General features: G+C 37.8%; 2 protein-coding genes across 2 annotated transcripts in view; both read left to right on the top strand.

Annotated features, from left to right (window-relative positions):
• LOC145902176 (uncharacterized) overlaps window positions 1-16,468 on the top strand; it is a 171,509-nt gene that overhangs the window by 106,327 nt on the left and 48,714 nt on the right. The gene's annotated exons all lie outside the window — the stretch shown is intronic.
• On the top strand, window positions 10,569-15,202 carry LOC145902180 (uncharacterized). The gene is made up of 9 exons (XM_082990060.1): window positions 10,569-10,685; window positions 11,162-11,263; window positions 11,491-11,529; window positions 11,986-13,296; window positions 13,363-13,443; window positions 13,970-14,041; window positions 14,413-14,645; window positions 14,833-15,000; window positions 15,081-15,202. The coding sequence occupies exons 1-9, from the start codon at window positions 10,634-10,636 to the stop codon at window positions 15,114-15,116; spliced, it is 2,094 nt and encodes a 697-aa protein (XP_082846186.1). The 5' UTR covers window positions 10,569-10,633; the 3' UTR covers window positions 15,117-15,202.

Below are 16,468 nucleotides of genomic sequence, written 5' to 3'. Positions count from 1 at the left end.
CCTGGATCAAAAATCAACTTCACCGGAAACGTAATTTTTCCCCTGGAACGAAAATCCATACCAGTAATTCCAGTAACGAAAATTTTCTTCCTATAACGAAAATTATATTTTCATTTTCGCGAAAGTCTCTTCATTTAGAAAGCATCTATTCGTAACAAAATCGACCATCTATTCAGAAGCAAAACCACGTTTTCTTCATCTCTTTGTCGACATCTAGTGGTGATTTTTGGCTTGTTTGATTTCCGAAACACTATTTTTAGTGCGATATTACCCAGATTGTGATTTTGGAAACACTATTCAAAAACCAAAATATGAAAATAATGTTCTCGGAATTGTTTTAAAAATAATGTTCTCGGAATTGTTTTTCTCATTTTGGAACGAAAATTCGTTTCTCGGAACGATCTTGTCACCAAATTTTGAAACAAAGGCAAAAATGTGTTATGATTTTACCCGTTAATGATTCTACGAGACCAAAACGAGCTTTAAATATCTGCTTCTAAGTTTTTCCATCGTTTCCATATGAAATGTTTAAGGTGCTTTTAACAGTTAAATGGATTCGATTTCATACCATACCCTTTCACCTCGCCAAGGCCTGCATACTCAATGTAACCAAGCTGCGCAAAGTGTCCTACGTTGCACTTGTTTTTTATTTTGATTATAAAAAGTGCATCTGTATGTACAGGATAGGGTGACTTCAGATGACATCGCCTGTAAACAGTAATGATGAGAAGTTAATCAGTTCAAAACTCTCCATATTCATCACGTGTTGTGCAAGAGCGGTTGCACCATTTATTTTGATCGCTCTAAAACTAGTGAGTTCAAAGGCTCGCGAATAGCGGCTTGAAAGGGCGAAAAATGTATGCGAAAATGCACACTGCCGCTTTAGTGCACTTTGATTGTTGCACGTTCCAAACTGTCCCCACAGGACCCCCTCCAGGAGCGACCTACTTACGCCTGGTAACGTTTTAGGGGGCGACGTGACGTCGAGCTCTTCTGGCGGCTGGGACGCACTGTATGTAATGGCACGGTGCTTGTTCATTCTAGCGAAACACCATTCCATTCGACTCTTCTCGCGTCTCCAGAAATGCGGAACTAATTCAGTTTAATTGGAGATGTAATTTAGTTTAATTTGTGGACGCAGCTGGTTGCCTATTTAGTTTTCATTTTTAAATCATTAGATTTTAGATCAAACGCCTGGTTGTGTAAGTCGTATTGCAAAAGAGCGTGGCTTTGATGCTGTGTTTTGTATGACAGGACGGAAAACCAACAGGTTTATTGATATCCTTGGCTATCAACAGTAATACGTCTTCAATAATTTTGAAACATCAATTCCACAAACGCAAAAGCCTAGTAGTGCATTACGTGGTCCTATTACAAGGAAATATCATTTTACCGCGAAAGCCCCTAGAATATTGCGATCAATATGTTCACTGGCATTGGTATCGAGACATTGTCGTCAACCTTACTCATTGCATTGGTGCCGTTTCCGCTAACTGTTTTCGGTGGTAGAAATGTTTTAGGTTATTGTAAAGGTCGCTTGAAAAGTTGTGCCCTTCCGCACTGTCGTACTTCTACCAATATACACCCACTCCAACAGTTGAGCTCAGGTATCTCAGTCGGTATAGAGCAGTGGGCCTGTTTAGCCCTGGATCGTAAGCTTTAATCTCAGCAGAAACTTGGTTTTCATATCGCACTTCGACATTCACTTTAATTATATTTGACTACAGAGTCTTGACTGTGATGTTAGTCAGTCTGAAGATCAATTCTATTGCTTACAAAGCTGTTTTATTTTAGTCTAACACAGCCTGAAATAATCATAGTCTTCATATTCACATAAGTGTAATTGCATCACTTACGTTTTGGAAGCTGACCTGGTACTAATATGGATACACCAAAGCGCCATTAACACCGATGTCATTTTGTTATTCAGAGTTGCGTCGTTGCTTTATTTATCCGCAGTAAATTTCGATGAACGCCAAAACAGATGCTTAGTCAAGCGAAACGCTGCCCTATTCAACTCTCCTCGCTCAGCGTTCAACAAAAAAGCAGAAATAATATCACAAAGCATTGGTCGAGGTTAGATGGTGAAAGCAGCTTGACTTGATTCTTTATTTGAAAGCTGGTGAAAAAATAAGTAAAAGGTTTATTCAGGCGAGAAAAAAAAATCCTCAGCGTAAACGTTCCAGCAAATCAAGGTATAAGCTTACAAACTTAAATTACTAATAAAGATTGTTCTTGTTGCAACATAATCTCATAATCCACAAACAAAAAATTCCTATTTAAGCACGCATGTGCTATTGGATTTTCTGCAAACCGGCGATTCGATGCTGGAAAGTCGTTTTCAAACTAAGTAGAACCTCCCAAACATTTATCTCATCCGACCTGAATAATTTCAAAACTAAATCGGATCTAGGGAGGATTTGTATCGGCTCACAAATTCGTATTTTGGGGTTAATGCTTGTTGTTTGCCCTGGTGGCGTATTTTCTTAGTCATTCTATTCGCTCTGTGACACTGTGGAGCCATCCTTAATATAACGTCTTTCGTTGCCTCGTGGGGAAGCCGTACACGATCAACATCATACATGCACAAGATATTGATAACATTTTGTTACGAAAAAAAAGCTGACAATTTAGGCTGGTGAGAATACATTGGCTTGGGTGACTAAGGAAACGCTATCTAAACGGGTTTTAGTAGTTTAAGCCTTGTATGGAAAACGAGGCAGTCGACAAACTCTTAATGCTGTACTTGGTGTCAAAGGCTTTGTATGGAAAATGTAAGACGCACGTAGTAGTCGCTGGTAGCGCACCTCTCCGATGTTGCCTATCTTTTTGAATGCTTGGTCAGTCAGTCTTGACGTGGTCTAATTCAAGACAAAAATATCAACGTTTTGGTTGTCCGTTGAACCCCTCACTTCGATTTGATTGTTGCTAAAGAGCAGAGGCTCTGGTAATAAGTTTTCTTTGAAAAGAAATGCATTGATGTAAAGGACTCGCTTGCCTCCATAGACGTTAATTTCATCGTACAACTTCCACTCAAGAGGTTTTGATGCGAGTATTTTTGATGAATTCTACAACCATGGGCATTTAAATACTAGGAGCTGCTTTAGCGAGTAACTCTTAAATTTCATTGTTGCAGCGTGTGCTGTTCCCCATACTACTTTTTCGATGAATCTAAATGCTTGCGACCAAGTTTCGCGCATTTTCAATGCAGGAAAGTAAAATTTCACCCTTCCATCAGGAAATTAAAAGAGGTCATTTTGTGTGGTGCGAATGTTAACTTTTTGAACCTCCATAAGTTGATAGATTTCATAAAGTTTTTGTACTGGCGTTTTTCTGAAATGCTCGGCAGCGCTGAGGAACCATCCTTTCACGGCAGTTGAGTTGTCTTTCTTTGCATCGTGGGGTATAAAAGAGTACGTTTGTTCTCGCGCTCAAAATTGCTGACTTCAAATCGTATTTACCATATGTGCTTGTTTGCAAATCGACGTGTTGGGATTATGGGACAACTTTCCGCAAATAGGTTTTCGTGAGCAGTTGGTTAATGACTTGTACTATACCCATGAAATATATGCCGCTGTTCAGTGAAGCAGAACGCTCTCCACTTCGTCGCTCTGTATCCAACAAATATACCGAAGTAACTTGATGCAGCCGTTCTAGGGGTAATGTTGCTGGTGGTGGTAACTTTTTTAATTTTTGCTTGTGGTTATAACAAAATGCATCTGTAAACTAAGTTGAAAATATCAGTCCTGAAGAGGTGCTTAAAATATTGTGGCCTAGGAGCAACAGCATTTCCCAAACTTAGTTTAATATTGATTGATTGGTTTAATTATGTGCTATCCACGAGGTGGGCTGTTGTCATTGTTGGAAGTTGTGGTTATTTCAATGTTTATTATAAAGTTTTTATTGAAGGAGATGTACAGGATCTGGTGTACCTGTATATAAGCTTTGCATACAATAAATTGCTCTAAATTATTATAGCATGTGTGCTCCTTAGCTGTTTTTTTACCCGTAAACAATATACCACGAAATTTTGGTCGAAACAGTGGCCATCTGTATGCAGCTTACACATACCACGAAGTGCTTTAATGTTTATCATTGTCATAAAATATTGCAATTTTGAGCAATCATGCTTTTGCCTGAAGTTAAATTTCATCCAAAGCGAACCTCGCCACATGCTGCATGAAGTTTAGTCTCGTATTTAAATTAGTGCGCTGGAAGACACGTTGATCACGGGCGGGCTTTTTGAAAGACTGAACAGCAAACAATTTCGCTTGACATGGTACGTGGTTTATACAATTGCTATTTCGCCATCAATAAGCTCTTTTCAAGACGTTTGCTAAAAATAAATGTTATTGACACCACACAACTTCAAAAGTGTTGTTTCGTCGCTTTATTTATCCTCAGTAAATTTCGATGAATGCCAAAACAGATGTTTAGTCAAGCGAAACACCGCCCCATTCAACTCTCCTCGCTCAACGTTCAACAAAAATACGGAACTAATTTTACAAAGAATTGATCTAGGTTAGTTTGTAAAGGCAGCTTGACTTGCTTGTACATTCGAGAGTCAGAGGAAAGAAATAAGCTAAAAATGTCTACACTTAGAAAGGTGTGGCATTCCATGCATATTTTGTTGTTGTTTAAATTTTTATCATGTCAGACTGATGCCGATCGCAGATGAAAGTACAAATGAGTTTTGAAATTACCTGTAAGACTCATAGTAAAGTTACGTTTGGAAATTTTGGTTTGTCAAATTCAGAAACCTACTACAAACATAACGTATTTTTGGTGTGTCGCCGCTGCATGAAAAAAAGACATGTTAAACATAAATTGTAACTCTAAGATTTTTAACCCTTAAATATTTCTGGACATTCTTGGGTGATCTCCTTTCACGAGTATCTTACCCTGTGTTGTTGTAAAGCAATTGCCATCTGCATATAGCTCACATTACCCATATTATTGGCTTCATGCTCTGGTGGTGGCGTGGCTCGGTGGCGTTATGGAGCCATTCCTAAAATATTGGTCGCAGCGATGTGTTTCTCTACATTCTGGGCGAGACGTGTCGTAACTTACCACATGAGAGTCGTTATTGGCAATGGACATGTTTGTAATGGTGGGTTGTGTAATTTTGCGTTCTTTTGAGTGTGATGCAATAGATATTTTAGTATTTTGTGTGTGAATTATTAGCAAACATTCTAAAATTTATTTCCTGTTTGGTAAAAGTATAAAAGAAAGTAATTGTAGTTTCCGGCTGGTGTATGTCCTGTGTGACTAATGTCTAAAGTTTGGAAAAAAACGATTGCATTAGGATTGGAAAAAGCATTACCTATGCAATTTACCCTATGTCATCATGTCTACATAAAAAAAATCTAAAATCTACTGTACCTCATGACACACATAAAGGTTACAAAATCATTTACGAAGCATGTCCTTAAGCCCCATTTTAATCAAGTAGCTTATCTGAATCTTAAACACCGTTCGGTGATTTCGCGCTGGTAAGGATAACTCATTTTTACCACTACGTATAATTATATATGGTATCTATGAATGCCATTTCAAAATACAAATGTCCTATTAAAGTGATCTTACATGGGCCAGTAGGCTATGTCTTTTCTGTACACACTTTCATTTACGTTAAATCATGAATGTGTCGATAAAACGTGTTCTCGATTCTTTCACTGTCAATTTGAAAAATGTCGATGGCACAAATTTAGTTGGGAAAACAAATTGCTGTAGTTGAAAAAAAAAAATCATTACAAGATAGGAAAAATCATGTTTCTGATTATTGTTAAACTCACCGTGCAGGGCCATTGTTTCTCCCATTCTTCTAGATTAAGTATATTGTGGTCAACTAATGCAGGTTTGCCATCCTGCAATTTGCCTGATGGTAGACACGAATAATGGAACATTTCCGTGCATGAAAATCGTGTATTTTGAAACAGTGGTGGAGTTTGTACTGTCCATCATCACTATAGTAAGTTATTATTTCAAGCCAGTGCAAACTATCACCACAACTAACTTGACAATCAAATTTTTTGATACGTTTTTGCCAACGCTTACAAACAGGACTTGGTTTACCGACGGATTTGTGAAGGCTGGTACCAGTCGTGTGCGTCTTTCTTTGGTTCTCCTGTGTTGGCGGATAAAGATTCACGCTTGACTGCGTTTGTCTGCTTCCACCCCTCATTTTCTATACGTTATTGAAGTGTTTTATTTTTTTACGTCACTCACCAATAAAATCAGCAATTAAAGGCTATATCGTTATAAGCAGAGTGAAACACCTATTCAGTGAAGCGGAACCACAAACTTTCAATTCTTCGCCATTTACTCATCGAATATAGGGAACCAACTTTGTGCCCCAAACTTTCAGGCCTACTGCGAAACAACTTGGCGGGTTTCTTGGATTAAGTTTTACTAGTAGCAGGAAACTGGCCCTTTTTAATGTTAAACTGTTTTGGTGAGGTAATAAACTTTTTCGCTCGTTGGTCTCATAACCAAATTACATCTAAGTATAAAAATGGAGATTTTGATTCGTCATAAACCTAGCATTAGTGCCATTGGTCATTTTCTCCACATTCTCACAAACCCAAAACTGTTTCCGCTGGGGCTATATTTCTGTCGATGGATAAAACTCGGTTTGCCTGCGTTCCCGCACAGGCCGACTGGGTCGGTCAATATCCAATGTTTGCAAGATTTACTTTTTGGAACATAAACGCGGCCACATGCAGGTAGACCGACGCTCTCGACTTCATCTTTCTGATTCGATCGCACACTTTCGGCTTCGGGGAAGGTATCGGTTGTGGGATTCATTCGATTGAAGTGAACCGTTTGCTTTTTACCAGCCGCGTCCTCAATGATTTGGTTGATGGGGTCGCGGCCACTTCGACAACACGATAGGGTCATTGGAAAGTTCGCTGCAGCTATTGCATTTTCCCACCGCGACTGCTAGGTTCGTGATTAGAACGTAATCACCGACTGAATGTAGTGTCCCGTGTTGTCGCCGATCGTATTAACTTGTCATCCGCTAGTGCTGGAGTCGGAAACTTTTTCGCATTATTTCCTCCGTTAGTTTCAAACAATCGCGTAAACGATAGATTTCGACTTCGTATGATATCTCGTTCCCTTTTCCGACGTTCCCCCAACCAAATGTACGGGCAGTCGTAGTGGTTGCCTTGTCCATGTCGAATTGAAGGGGCGCAGCGCCGCATGGTTTTGAATTTTGGAAGCATACCTTTTTTTAACAAGTCCAGCAAAATGGAAAGGCCATCGTCCTTTCGTGCTCTGCCGTTATGTCCTCTTAGACTCCATTCACAGGCTTTATTAATGTCCACCACCTGCACCAATACCGCTTCTGTCGTCAACTTGTATGGGCAGCTGGGATTTACGCCTCTGTCGTGTACACGTGACAGCGCGATGGCGTTTCACTGTTGTTCGATTTTCAACCCCTGAATTACTGCTGTAAGCCAATTGCTGAGGACATCAACAAATCCAGTTTCCCCGGACAATTGTAAGCGTCGTGTAACTGCTTCGCGTTGCCTCACTGTGTGTCCGGCACAGATCTTGTGGTGCAAGGCACGTTACTTTAGTTCTTAGAATTCGACTGCATAGAGGTTGCTGCCGCCATCATTTATAGACCATTTTATGTCATCGTTAATTGAATGTTATTTAACCTGATCCATCGCTTCGATACTTTCGCAGCACAATTCGAAAGTATAGAAAAAATTCGCAAGATCTTCGCCAGGTGGTTGCATTAATTAGTTAAAACTCATCGTTAAAGACCGCTATAAAAATACACTACACCAGAGTCTTGGGTGTGGTGACAGGGTCCTGACTGCTCGCCAAGTTGTTACGGAATTATTTCAACAGCGCGGGAATAGAGCCTTGTGAGGGTTTAAACGGCGACGCATTATTACCAAATGCAAATCTAGAACCTCAAATAAGATCATTACCCCAACCCTGCCTACCTAATTTAGAAATGGCCCGCACCCTGCAATAACGGCTCACCATTTAGGTGTAAATACCTCACACTGGTTTCACTAAACGGGAGTCTATCTTTACTAAAACCTACTGGTATTAAAAACTACGATGAAAAGTTACCCACAATACTAATAAACCCTTCGGTACAAAATTCTCGCTTGGCAACAACCACTGTACAGCGCGACGCCCATCTCAAGACTTGCGGGTTGTTCACGCAGCACTCCTTGCACCGGCCAATCAACCAATCAATGACTTGCAATGTGATCCAATGAAGCGTTACGGGATGTGGCAAACGTAGAAATAGACTATAGCGCATAGAAATAAATACAAAAGGGAATTTGATAAAACGTGAGTGGAGGAAGCCGATGAAAAACAAAAGAATATTGCGATGTGTTGTGCGCAAACGTAATGAAGACTGCTTTAAATAAACAACACAGATAATCAAAAATTTTAAAGATTGAAACGGTATTGAATTAACGATATCTAGAAAGAAATATTTATGAGCAAGAAACAAAAAAAATGTCGGGCAATATACGGGAAAATATGCCAAACAAGCGAATGTGTGAAAACAGGTCATTGCGGAAACAAACATGACTGTACTGAAAATTACTCCCCCGGAAAGTAGTGCAGGTCTACATTATATGCTGATTTGAAGATCAATACCAATCAACAGAGTTTTAAGTGTTTGTAGTCGGCTCAACACCAATCTTAACAAAAACTGCTCGTTACCAGGGGTAAACATTGTTTTTTTATGTTGTACAACAAAGCTGAGTTGTGTCATGACGCCAGTCTCCATACAGGAAAAATGTTATGAGCCTGAAGTTCAGCAAACTTAATACACAGTCGACAAAGTAGAGTTAAAGCTATTCGAAAAGCCTTTCTGAAACCAATTTTATTAATTTGGAATAATAACAGCAATCAGCATTTAAAAAATCGCTCAAGCGTTGTCACAATGCTTAATTTCTTTTGTTTATTGGGGGAATCTTTTTATATTTGCTCAATAGCGCCATCTATAGTTGGCGTCATCAGTCGTCTGCGCAACGATAATTGAGATGTACTTGTTTACAGTAACTTTAGTAAACTGTGAACAACTACTTGTTGCAAAAAAAGTAATTCCAGAAGGGTAAATTTTGTTCAGAATATCAGCGAACATTTTTAAATTTTCTTTCAATGTGGTAAAAGTGTATGGGTCAGGAAAAATTCTAATTTATGGCTACTAGTCCTGAATTATGTTGTGCCATTAATTGAGGTTAAAAACTACCTAAATATTATAAGCAATGTGGAGCCAATAATGCACTGATGAGACCTTTTAGGTCGAAACAGTGGCCATCTGTCTGCTGCTTATACACAAATACCTAAATATTGTTCGAATTTACCCATCAAAAATTGCATAAAATGAGGCAGTTGCTGATGCTGACTTCATCAGTCAACAACGGTGGACTCTCATATGTTTGCACATAAGGTCTTTAAAATTTTGACGTAGTTTGTGAACCGGCACGCTGCGTTTAATAAGTTGCCTACCCCTACCCATAGGCGTAGAGTTTTGCACATCAACGGGGTTGCGATGAAAAAAATACAATCGTCATAAGGTCGTTTTCACACCATCATATAAAGTTTAGTAAATATAAAGTTGGCCGAAAAAAATGGACGAAACATAGTTTTCGCGACGAACTCGACAGTTGATTTTCTCTACACAAACGATAAAATCTTTCTTCTTGACGTTCCTGGCCGACGTGATTTCGCTTGTGTTACGTAATTTTAGATCGAGAATAAGAGGCAAACGAAACTGCGTGTTTGGAACCTTCGTGAGTGTAACCAGAAAAGAATTGCGCCTTCATTTTTGCTGCTGTTTAAACCGGCGAAAGCCGAAATGACGCGATACGATTCTGTGATTAAATTTAGAAAATGTCGGGGTGCGCGGCACCCCTGCACCCGCATACCTCGGAGGTTATTAACTCATGTGACGATAATTTTAAAATTGCTGCGAATCGCACTGCGGAATGATGGGTTTTCTGCGCAACACAACAGCATCAATTCAGATTAGGGCGTCACAAAGAAGGTCAAAGGTTTTTGTTTATCTTGACCCATAAGACTAAAGTAGTTGTCGGTTACTTGCTGATCACTAACTAATTTCACAAATTGTGATGGTGAATTTACTTGCAAATGTATCGGTTTGTTTGTCAGAGGTGGTAGTGTAAGGCTTGGTGTGTATCTATCATAACTCATAGAACTATGAACTAAAACTTTTTATTCAAACCAAGCAAATGTAAAACTTTTAACAGTTGTCATTAAACTACAAAAATGCTAAAAGTAGTGTCTTTGTCTTGCAAAAAATAAGTTAATTTGGATGTCACTGTACCATTTTGGGGAGAACACAACATGCAATGACAAATAGTCATTTTGCTGCAGCATGTTTCTTTTTTAAGGCACATTAACCCAATCTGTGAAATACCCTATATAAAGATCCTAACATGTTAATTTGTTCGGCAAAAGTGTGTCCATGACCTTGTTGACCTAATTTGTACAGCATTAGGATTTATATAGACATTGTTTGGCTAAACCTTTACAATAATGTGATTTTGTTGACAGTTGAATTGTTTGTTACTTTTTGTTAAATAGTGATTTTTTTTCTGGGAGAATCTTAAAACCAAAAAGTATCATGGGCAACAAAGAAAGCAAGATGCAAAAAAATATCAAACAACAGAAACCAGGTAAGGAAAGTTTTGATATCCATACAAAAAAAACACATTCAATGTTGTTTGACTTCAAAAATTGAAATATTGGTATCTACCCAAAACTGCAGATGCAGGCCTAGCGATCACTGCAACTTATTTTATAATATTAAAAAAAGCAGTAGCTTTTTATACAGGATCAGCCTGGCTTAAAAATCAGGAATATATATTTCGCCCCATGGGCATCTTCAGTTCCTTCAGTAAACACATTCAATGATATTAAAAACGTCTTATTCAAATAGAAATGTTGTTTGATTGACTTATTACAACCATGTAACGCACTTAAATTCAGAATGGTGGCAGCAATAAAAAAATCTGTTTGGCCGAATTTTTGTATTATTTCTTACACATCATTGCTATGATTAGAAACCATTGAATATGAAATTTCCTGTACTTCACCCTGTATGCTGATGAACATTATTAGGCTCGGTAACAAAGCTTTTTTTTTTTTTGAGGAACATTGCAGCAAATATCAGCACAGGGGGCAAACATATCTGGCGGTGTTGTTGGAAATCAAGGTGATGTCAACATAACCAATAACTACTGTAGTACTCCAGGTATGTCAATCCAAGGGTATTGCAAATTAATGCTGGGTAAGACAATTTGAAAATATTCTTTTTTAAAACAGCTTCCTGGCTAGCCTATGGTAGTTTTTTACTTATGTAGATTAACCAGAAAATTTATTCAAGTGCCAATGGATATATATAATAATTATCAAGTTATATCGCAAAGTTTAATTTGAATTGATTTTATGCTGACGTTATTCAACTAACTGAACATTTAGGTACACCAAGCACAAAAGAAGATGATGAAAAAAATGAAGGTAAATTATTGTGATCTATTTCAACAACAAGAACACAATCGTATTGTTAAATTGCAAAATATTATGGTGTTCATAGTCTATATGTTTGCACGCTATGTCATTGGAATTTTGACATAATTTTAAACCGGCGCTCTTTGTTTTAAAGGGATGCCAACCCCTACATTAGAGGTATAGGTGATGTGACAGTAATTTTAACACAGTGAATCAACATCTACCATAATATCTCAGCCTACCGAAGCGATAGGTCACAAGGAAAATCATAGTGGGTTTTAAAAATTTTGTATGACAATTTAGTTTCTTTAGGTTCATTAAAACTGTGTGCGTTCATTCAGTCAAATGCAGAAATGTAAGGTAAACAGAACAATACACTGCAATAGCGTAACTATGATTAATGATGAACATGAATTGGAATGGTTTTAGGACGAATTTCTGACAAATTGTGTTTTTTGATTTCAGAAAAAATGCAGAAAGAAGCCATCGAAATCATTAAAAGTCGACATAATATACTAAAGACTGTCATGTCTCTTCCTGGTTTGAGAGAAGATGGAATCCCAGATGTTAATCCAAAACTGGAAAAACTTGACTTTTACAAGGGTATTGATCCCAAGAAAGAAGATATATTTGTGCCATCAACAATGAGGGACAGTGTAAATCAAGTTAAAGGCGAACCCACAACATTTGAGGGATTGCTTACTACAATTCATGAAGGTCGCCAGTTTATCGCATTTGCGGGGTCGCCGGGTGCTGGAAAAACTTCGTTATCCAAGAAACTGCTGAAACACATCAAAAAGGGGTATTTGATGTTACACCTAAACTTCATGAATATAGACTATGGTGATGACAAACTTACACTTCAAGAGCTCCTATTGGACAGGCAGTTCCCTGATACCGAGCAAACTGTCCTTGATGCTGCATTCACATGGATGAAGCAAAACCAAGAAAAGTGCATTTTAGTATTTGATGGACTGGATCAGGCAACATGGTCACTGGAAAATATGAAGCACATTAATACAGATTACAAAACTCTGTTTTCAGTTCAACAGCTTGTTGCGAGTCTCTGCAGCAAAAGTTTGTTCAGAAAAGCAACAATAATCTTAACATCACGTCCGCACTCCCTGCTTACCATTCCTGTGGGACTTCGTCCAAAATCTACCATTTATGTCCACGACCTTGCTACAGAAGACATGAAAAAGCTGTTTTATTTCTATGCTGAAGAAAAAGCAAGTGAACTTTTCAAACAACTTGAAACTGAATCTCCACAAATGCTTAGTTTTTGTCACAATCCATTGCTTTTACAATTTGTCTTGTATGCCTGTTTGTTTGGTAGCCCAGACAGTTTTAACACAATTACCAACTTATTCCATACAGTATTGCAACAATTTAATGTATCCGAATATGCAAAGGGCAAGAGCATAAACTTTGTTATAAAAGCCCTTGGCAAAATGGCCTACAATGGAATGACTCGCCGCACTGTTGTGTTTAGCCATGCAGACCTTTCTGCAGTGGACCTAGAGCATATTAATGTTCAGGATGTGATAATTAAGCTTGTAAAACACTCTTGGTTCTCACATCGTAAAGTTTTCGATGGTTCCCAAACTATTTTTTTCTTTTCACATCAAATGTTACAAGAATTTATTTGTGCCTTTTACATTTCCTTTTTTATCTCTGTTGAAGAATTCAACCAAATCATTGATGAGGTGGTGGAAGTTCCACACTGGGCCATGGTGCGACGATTTGTCTGTGGCCTTTTGCTTGGACAGAAACGTTGTAAGCATGACATTAATTGTTTTTATGATATCTTTCTAATTTTGCTAATTGTTGTTTTACAAGTAGTATCTGGTAGTTACCCCACTGAAGGCAATTTGGAGTCTGGATGTGACAGTGGTCTTACTTCCTCTGATATCCAGGAAAAAGGTATCTTTACTATGTAAACTTGTAAAACATATTACCTGCTTTACTCTTGCATTCATTTTTGAAATTGCATCCCCGTATTTCAATGTTAGGTGACCAAGCACAGCTGTACCGATTGTGTTTTGAGTTTAATTTTACTGCACTGTGGTTAGACATGCAGTGATTTTTTGTTGTTTTACCTTAGGAGTCCCAACTATAGGGCCAGGGACTAGTACCGGTACATTTTCAACCTGTCCTCCCATCTTGTCGGCGACTATAAATACAGGTTGGGCACTTATGCCCATCCCCAGTAAACTATAGCATGGTATTGTCTTTGCCAAGGCACTCGTTACTGATACTACTGCGTTAGACATGTAACATGCGTATAGTTGATTCATTTATTGGTGGCCTCTGCTTTATTGCATTAAATAACCTTTAGCTTCTACAGATAATATATGTGTTTGCGCAAAACATATGAGTAGAAACAATTCGTCCAACCAAATACATATCAACAGTTTTATTGCAAATGTTGTTGTTTCTTGTTTTCCAGACAAACGTGCGAAATTATTGGATGCGCTTTCAAGATATCTCCAATCTGAACCCAGGGGTTACGATCTACTGAGTGAGTAAATAATATGAATGCCAACAGTTAAATGCGTGTTTGTAAACACAACATTTATTTGCGTAACAATGGGTGGGTTTGTTACGTCACACAGTCATTGTTTGAACCGAACACTCAATGCAGTTTTTTTTAGTTGTGATTAAATGTTGTGGAGGAAAGACGCGTTTATTTCTGTCGTGTAATTTTTATATTTTCTGATAATTTAAACGTTTTATATTGGATTGATTTGTTGATTCTTGTGTTGATTAAATCCGACTTAAACGTGGGGAATTCTGTGCAAGAATAAAGTAAGTTTTATTTTTAAGTGATTTTATTAAAACTGGAAACCAGACATCTGCTTTTTTAATAAACTTTCTTCTGTTTTGTTTCAGATTTTATTCTGGATTTGAAGGAAATCCAAAAATGCCATCAAGAAAAAATCGCCGGGTTTTGTCCTCGGGAGTTGAATTTTTCCGGAACCCGACTTCACTCAATCGTTCAGGTTTTGGCGGAATTTTTATCAAAAGTTACAAGAAATTATTTGTGGCTGAGGCTGGTGTTTTGCGACCTGAACTCCGAAGATTTAACGATTATTTGTGAAGCAATAAAAAGAATGAAACAAAAGGTTTGTTTGTGTTTTTATTTATTTTGTAACCAAGATTCTGTTTTAAATCCCTGACATTTTTTGAAGTTTATTTATTTAAAGAAAAAAAAACACGGAATCGTTTTAGTTTTGGGATAAAATGTTGCTTCTCCCTGGTTCGAAATAGTGTAGAAATATTTCCAATAAACAATGTTTTTATTTTAAATAGTTGGGAATTCTCCACCTGCAAGGAAACGAGTTTCGCGGAAAAGACGACGGGAAAAAAATTTGTGAGATTTTACCGAAGGTTTGGGGGGAGTTGAATCTGATTCGGTGCAAAATGGATCCAGATTCGGTTAAGATGGTGAAGAAAGCACTTGCTAATATGGAAAACCCTGTGAGGATTTAATTTATATTTGTATGAAAACATTTATTTGTGAAATTTCATAAAATTAAAACTTTTGTGACTTTTTTCAGCCGACAGTTTGGGGTTTGGATGAAGGTCATCAGTGATCCCCCCCCCTCATCCGATCCAGATTCCAGTGATTCGGATTGAAGCAGAATCTCAACACGAAAACTATTTCCTGTTCCCGAATTATTTGTGTTTTGTTTTCGTGATTTCAAAAATAAATGATTTTTAACAAAAAACAAAAACTCCGACATTTTTTCCCATGCGTCACTTAGCAACATATAAACTTAAACGGTGCCACTAGAGGTATTATAACAAAAATAGAAATAGTAATCAAATTAGGAAATGAGACCTAATTTTGTGGCAGATTTCTAACAAAATCATATTTGCACATTGGTTTTTTGCACTTCAAATATAGAAATTTTATACCATTGATTTAGAAGTTTATTAATTTATACATATTCATTTTAAAATTGTTTAGAATTTGAACAACGAGCAGTAGTTGATATTAATTTAACATTTATGCAAAGGCATTTGGTCGGAAATTGTCGGCCTGGAAACATGCATTATTTTACGTAATGTCCGACTGCTTCATTTCTTCGTTCCCAGTTGCCTTGCAAGCTACTAATATGTTGCCGTGTATTTTTATGTTGTGCACGATCATATGAGCAAATCTGCAAGGTTCTAAACTGAAGCAGACTATATAAAGGCGAATTTGGCGGAAAACAGAATTGCCATTTTATTTGGATAATAAAAGCAAAATACATTAATAATATTTTTGCTGGTAATGGAATCTCAGAGTTGTGCCCATTAGCTACTTTGTTCTAGCCTACCAACACTTTCTGCACATTGCCTTTTGTTATTACCTGTTTTACCAGCTTCCACAGAGCTGACTTTTCCCGCCACAAAACATTCAGTCATTTCCCAATCCTGGGCGTACATTATCTTGTGTTTCACAATTGAGTAATAGCCTCGTAAGGAAAAACGAATATTGATGAGTTGTACCTCGATTGCAAAAGTGAGGAATGCGTTTGTTGTGGTTACTTTGATATAGTTCATGTAGCTGATAAATCTGTGCATGCTGCTGATGCACTCTCTAGATCATATTCTCTAAAGTCGCTCTCTGCATTTGAAATTACAATATGAGATTGAAGAACACGTTGTTCCGGTAATTGCTAAAATCCCCGCATCTCAAACACGGATACAACAAGTCCGTGACGCAACGAAGCGTGACGTATTATAAAAGTTTTTCAACTTACTAAAGGCGGTTGGCCTAAACGAGTCTATATCGATTCGCTGCAACCATATTTTCAATTGCGCCACGATATAACTGTTGTTGACAGATTGCTTTTCAAAAGCTCAAGACTTATTATTCCTGGAGTTCAGTGGAATGAAATTTTGCGCAGTATACATGTTGGACATCAGGGGATGGAAAAGTGTAGACGGAGAGCCCAAG

Source organism: Ascidia mentula, chromosome 5, assembly GCF_947561715.1.
Source record: "Ascidia mentula chromosome 5, kaAscMent1.1, whole genome shotgun sequence".
Taxonomy (NCBI): domain Eukaryota; kingdom Metazoa; phylum Chordata; class Ascidiacea; order Phlebobranchia; family Ascidiidae; genus Ascidia; species Ascidia mentula.
This window is presented reverse-complemented; position numbering and strand designations above follow the sequence as displayed.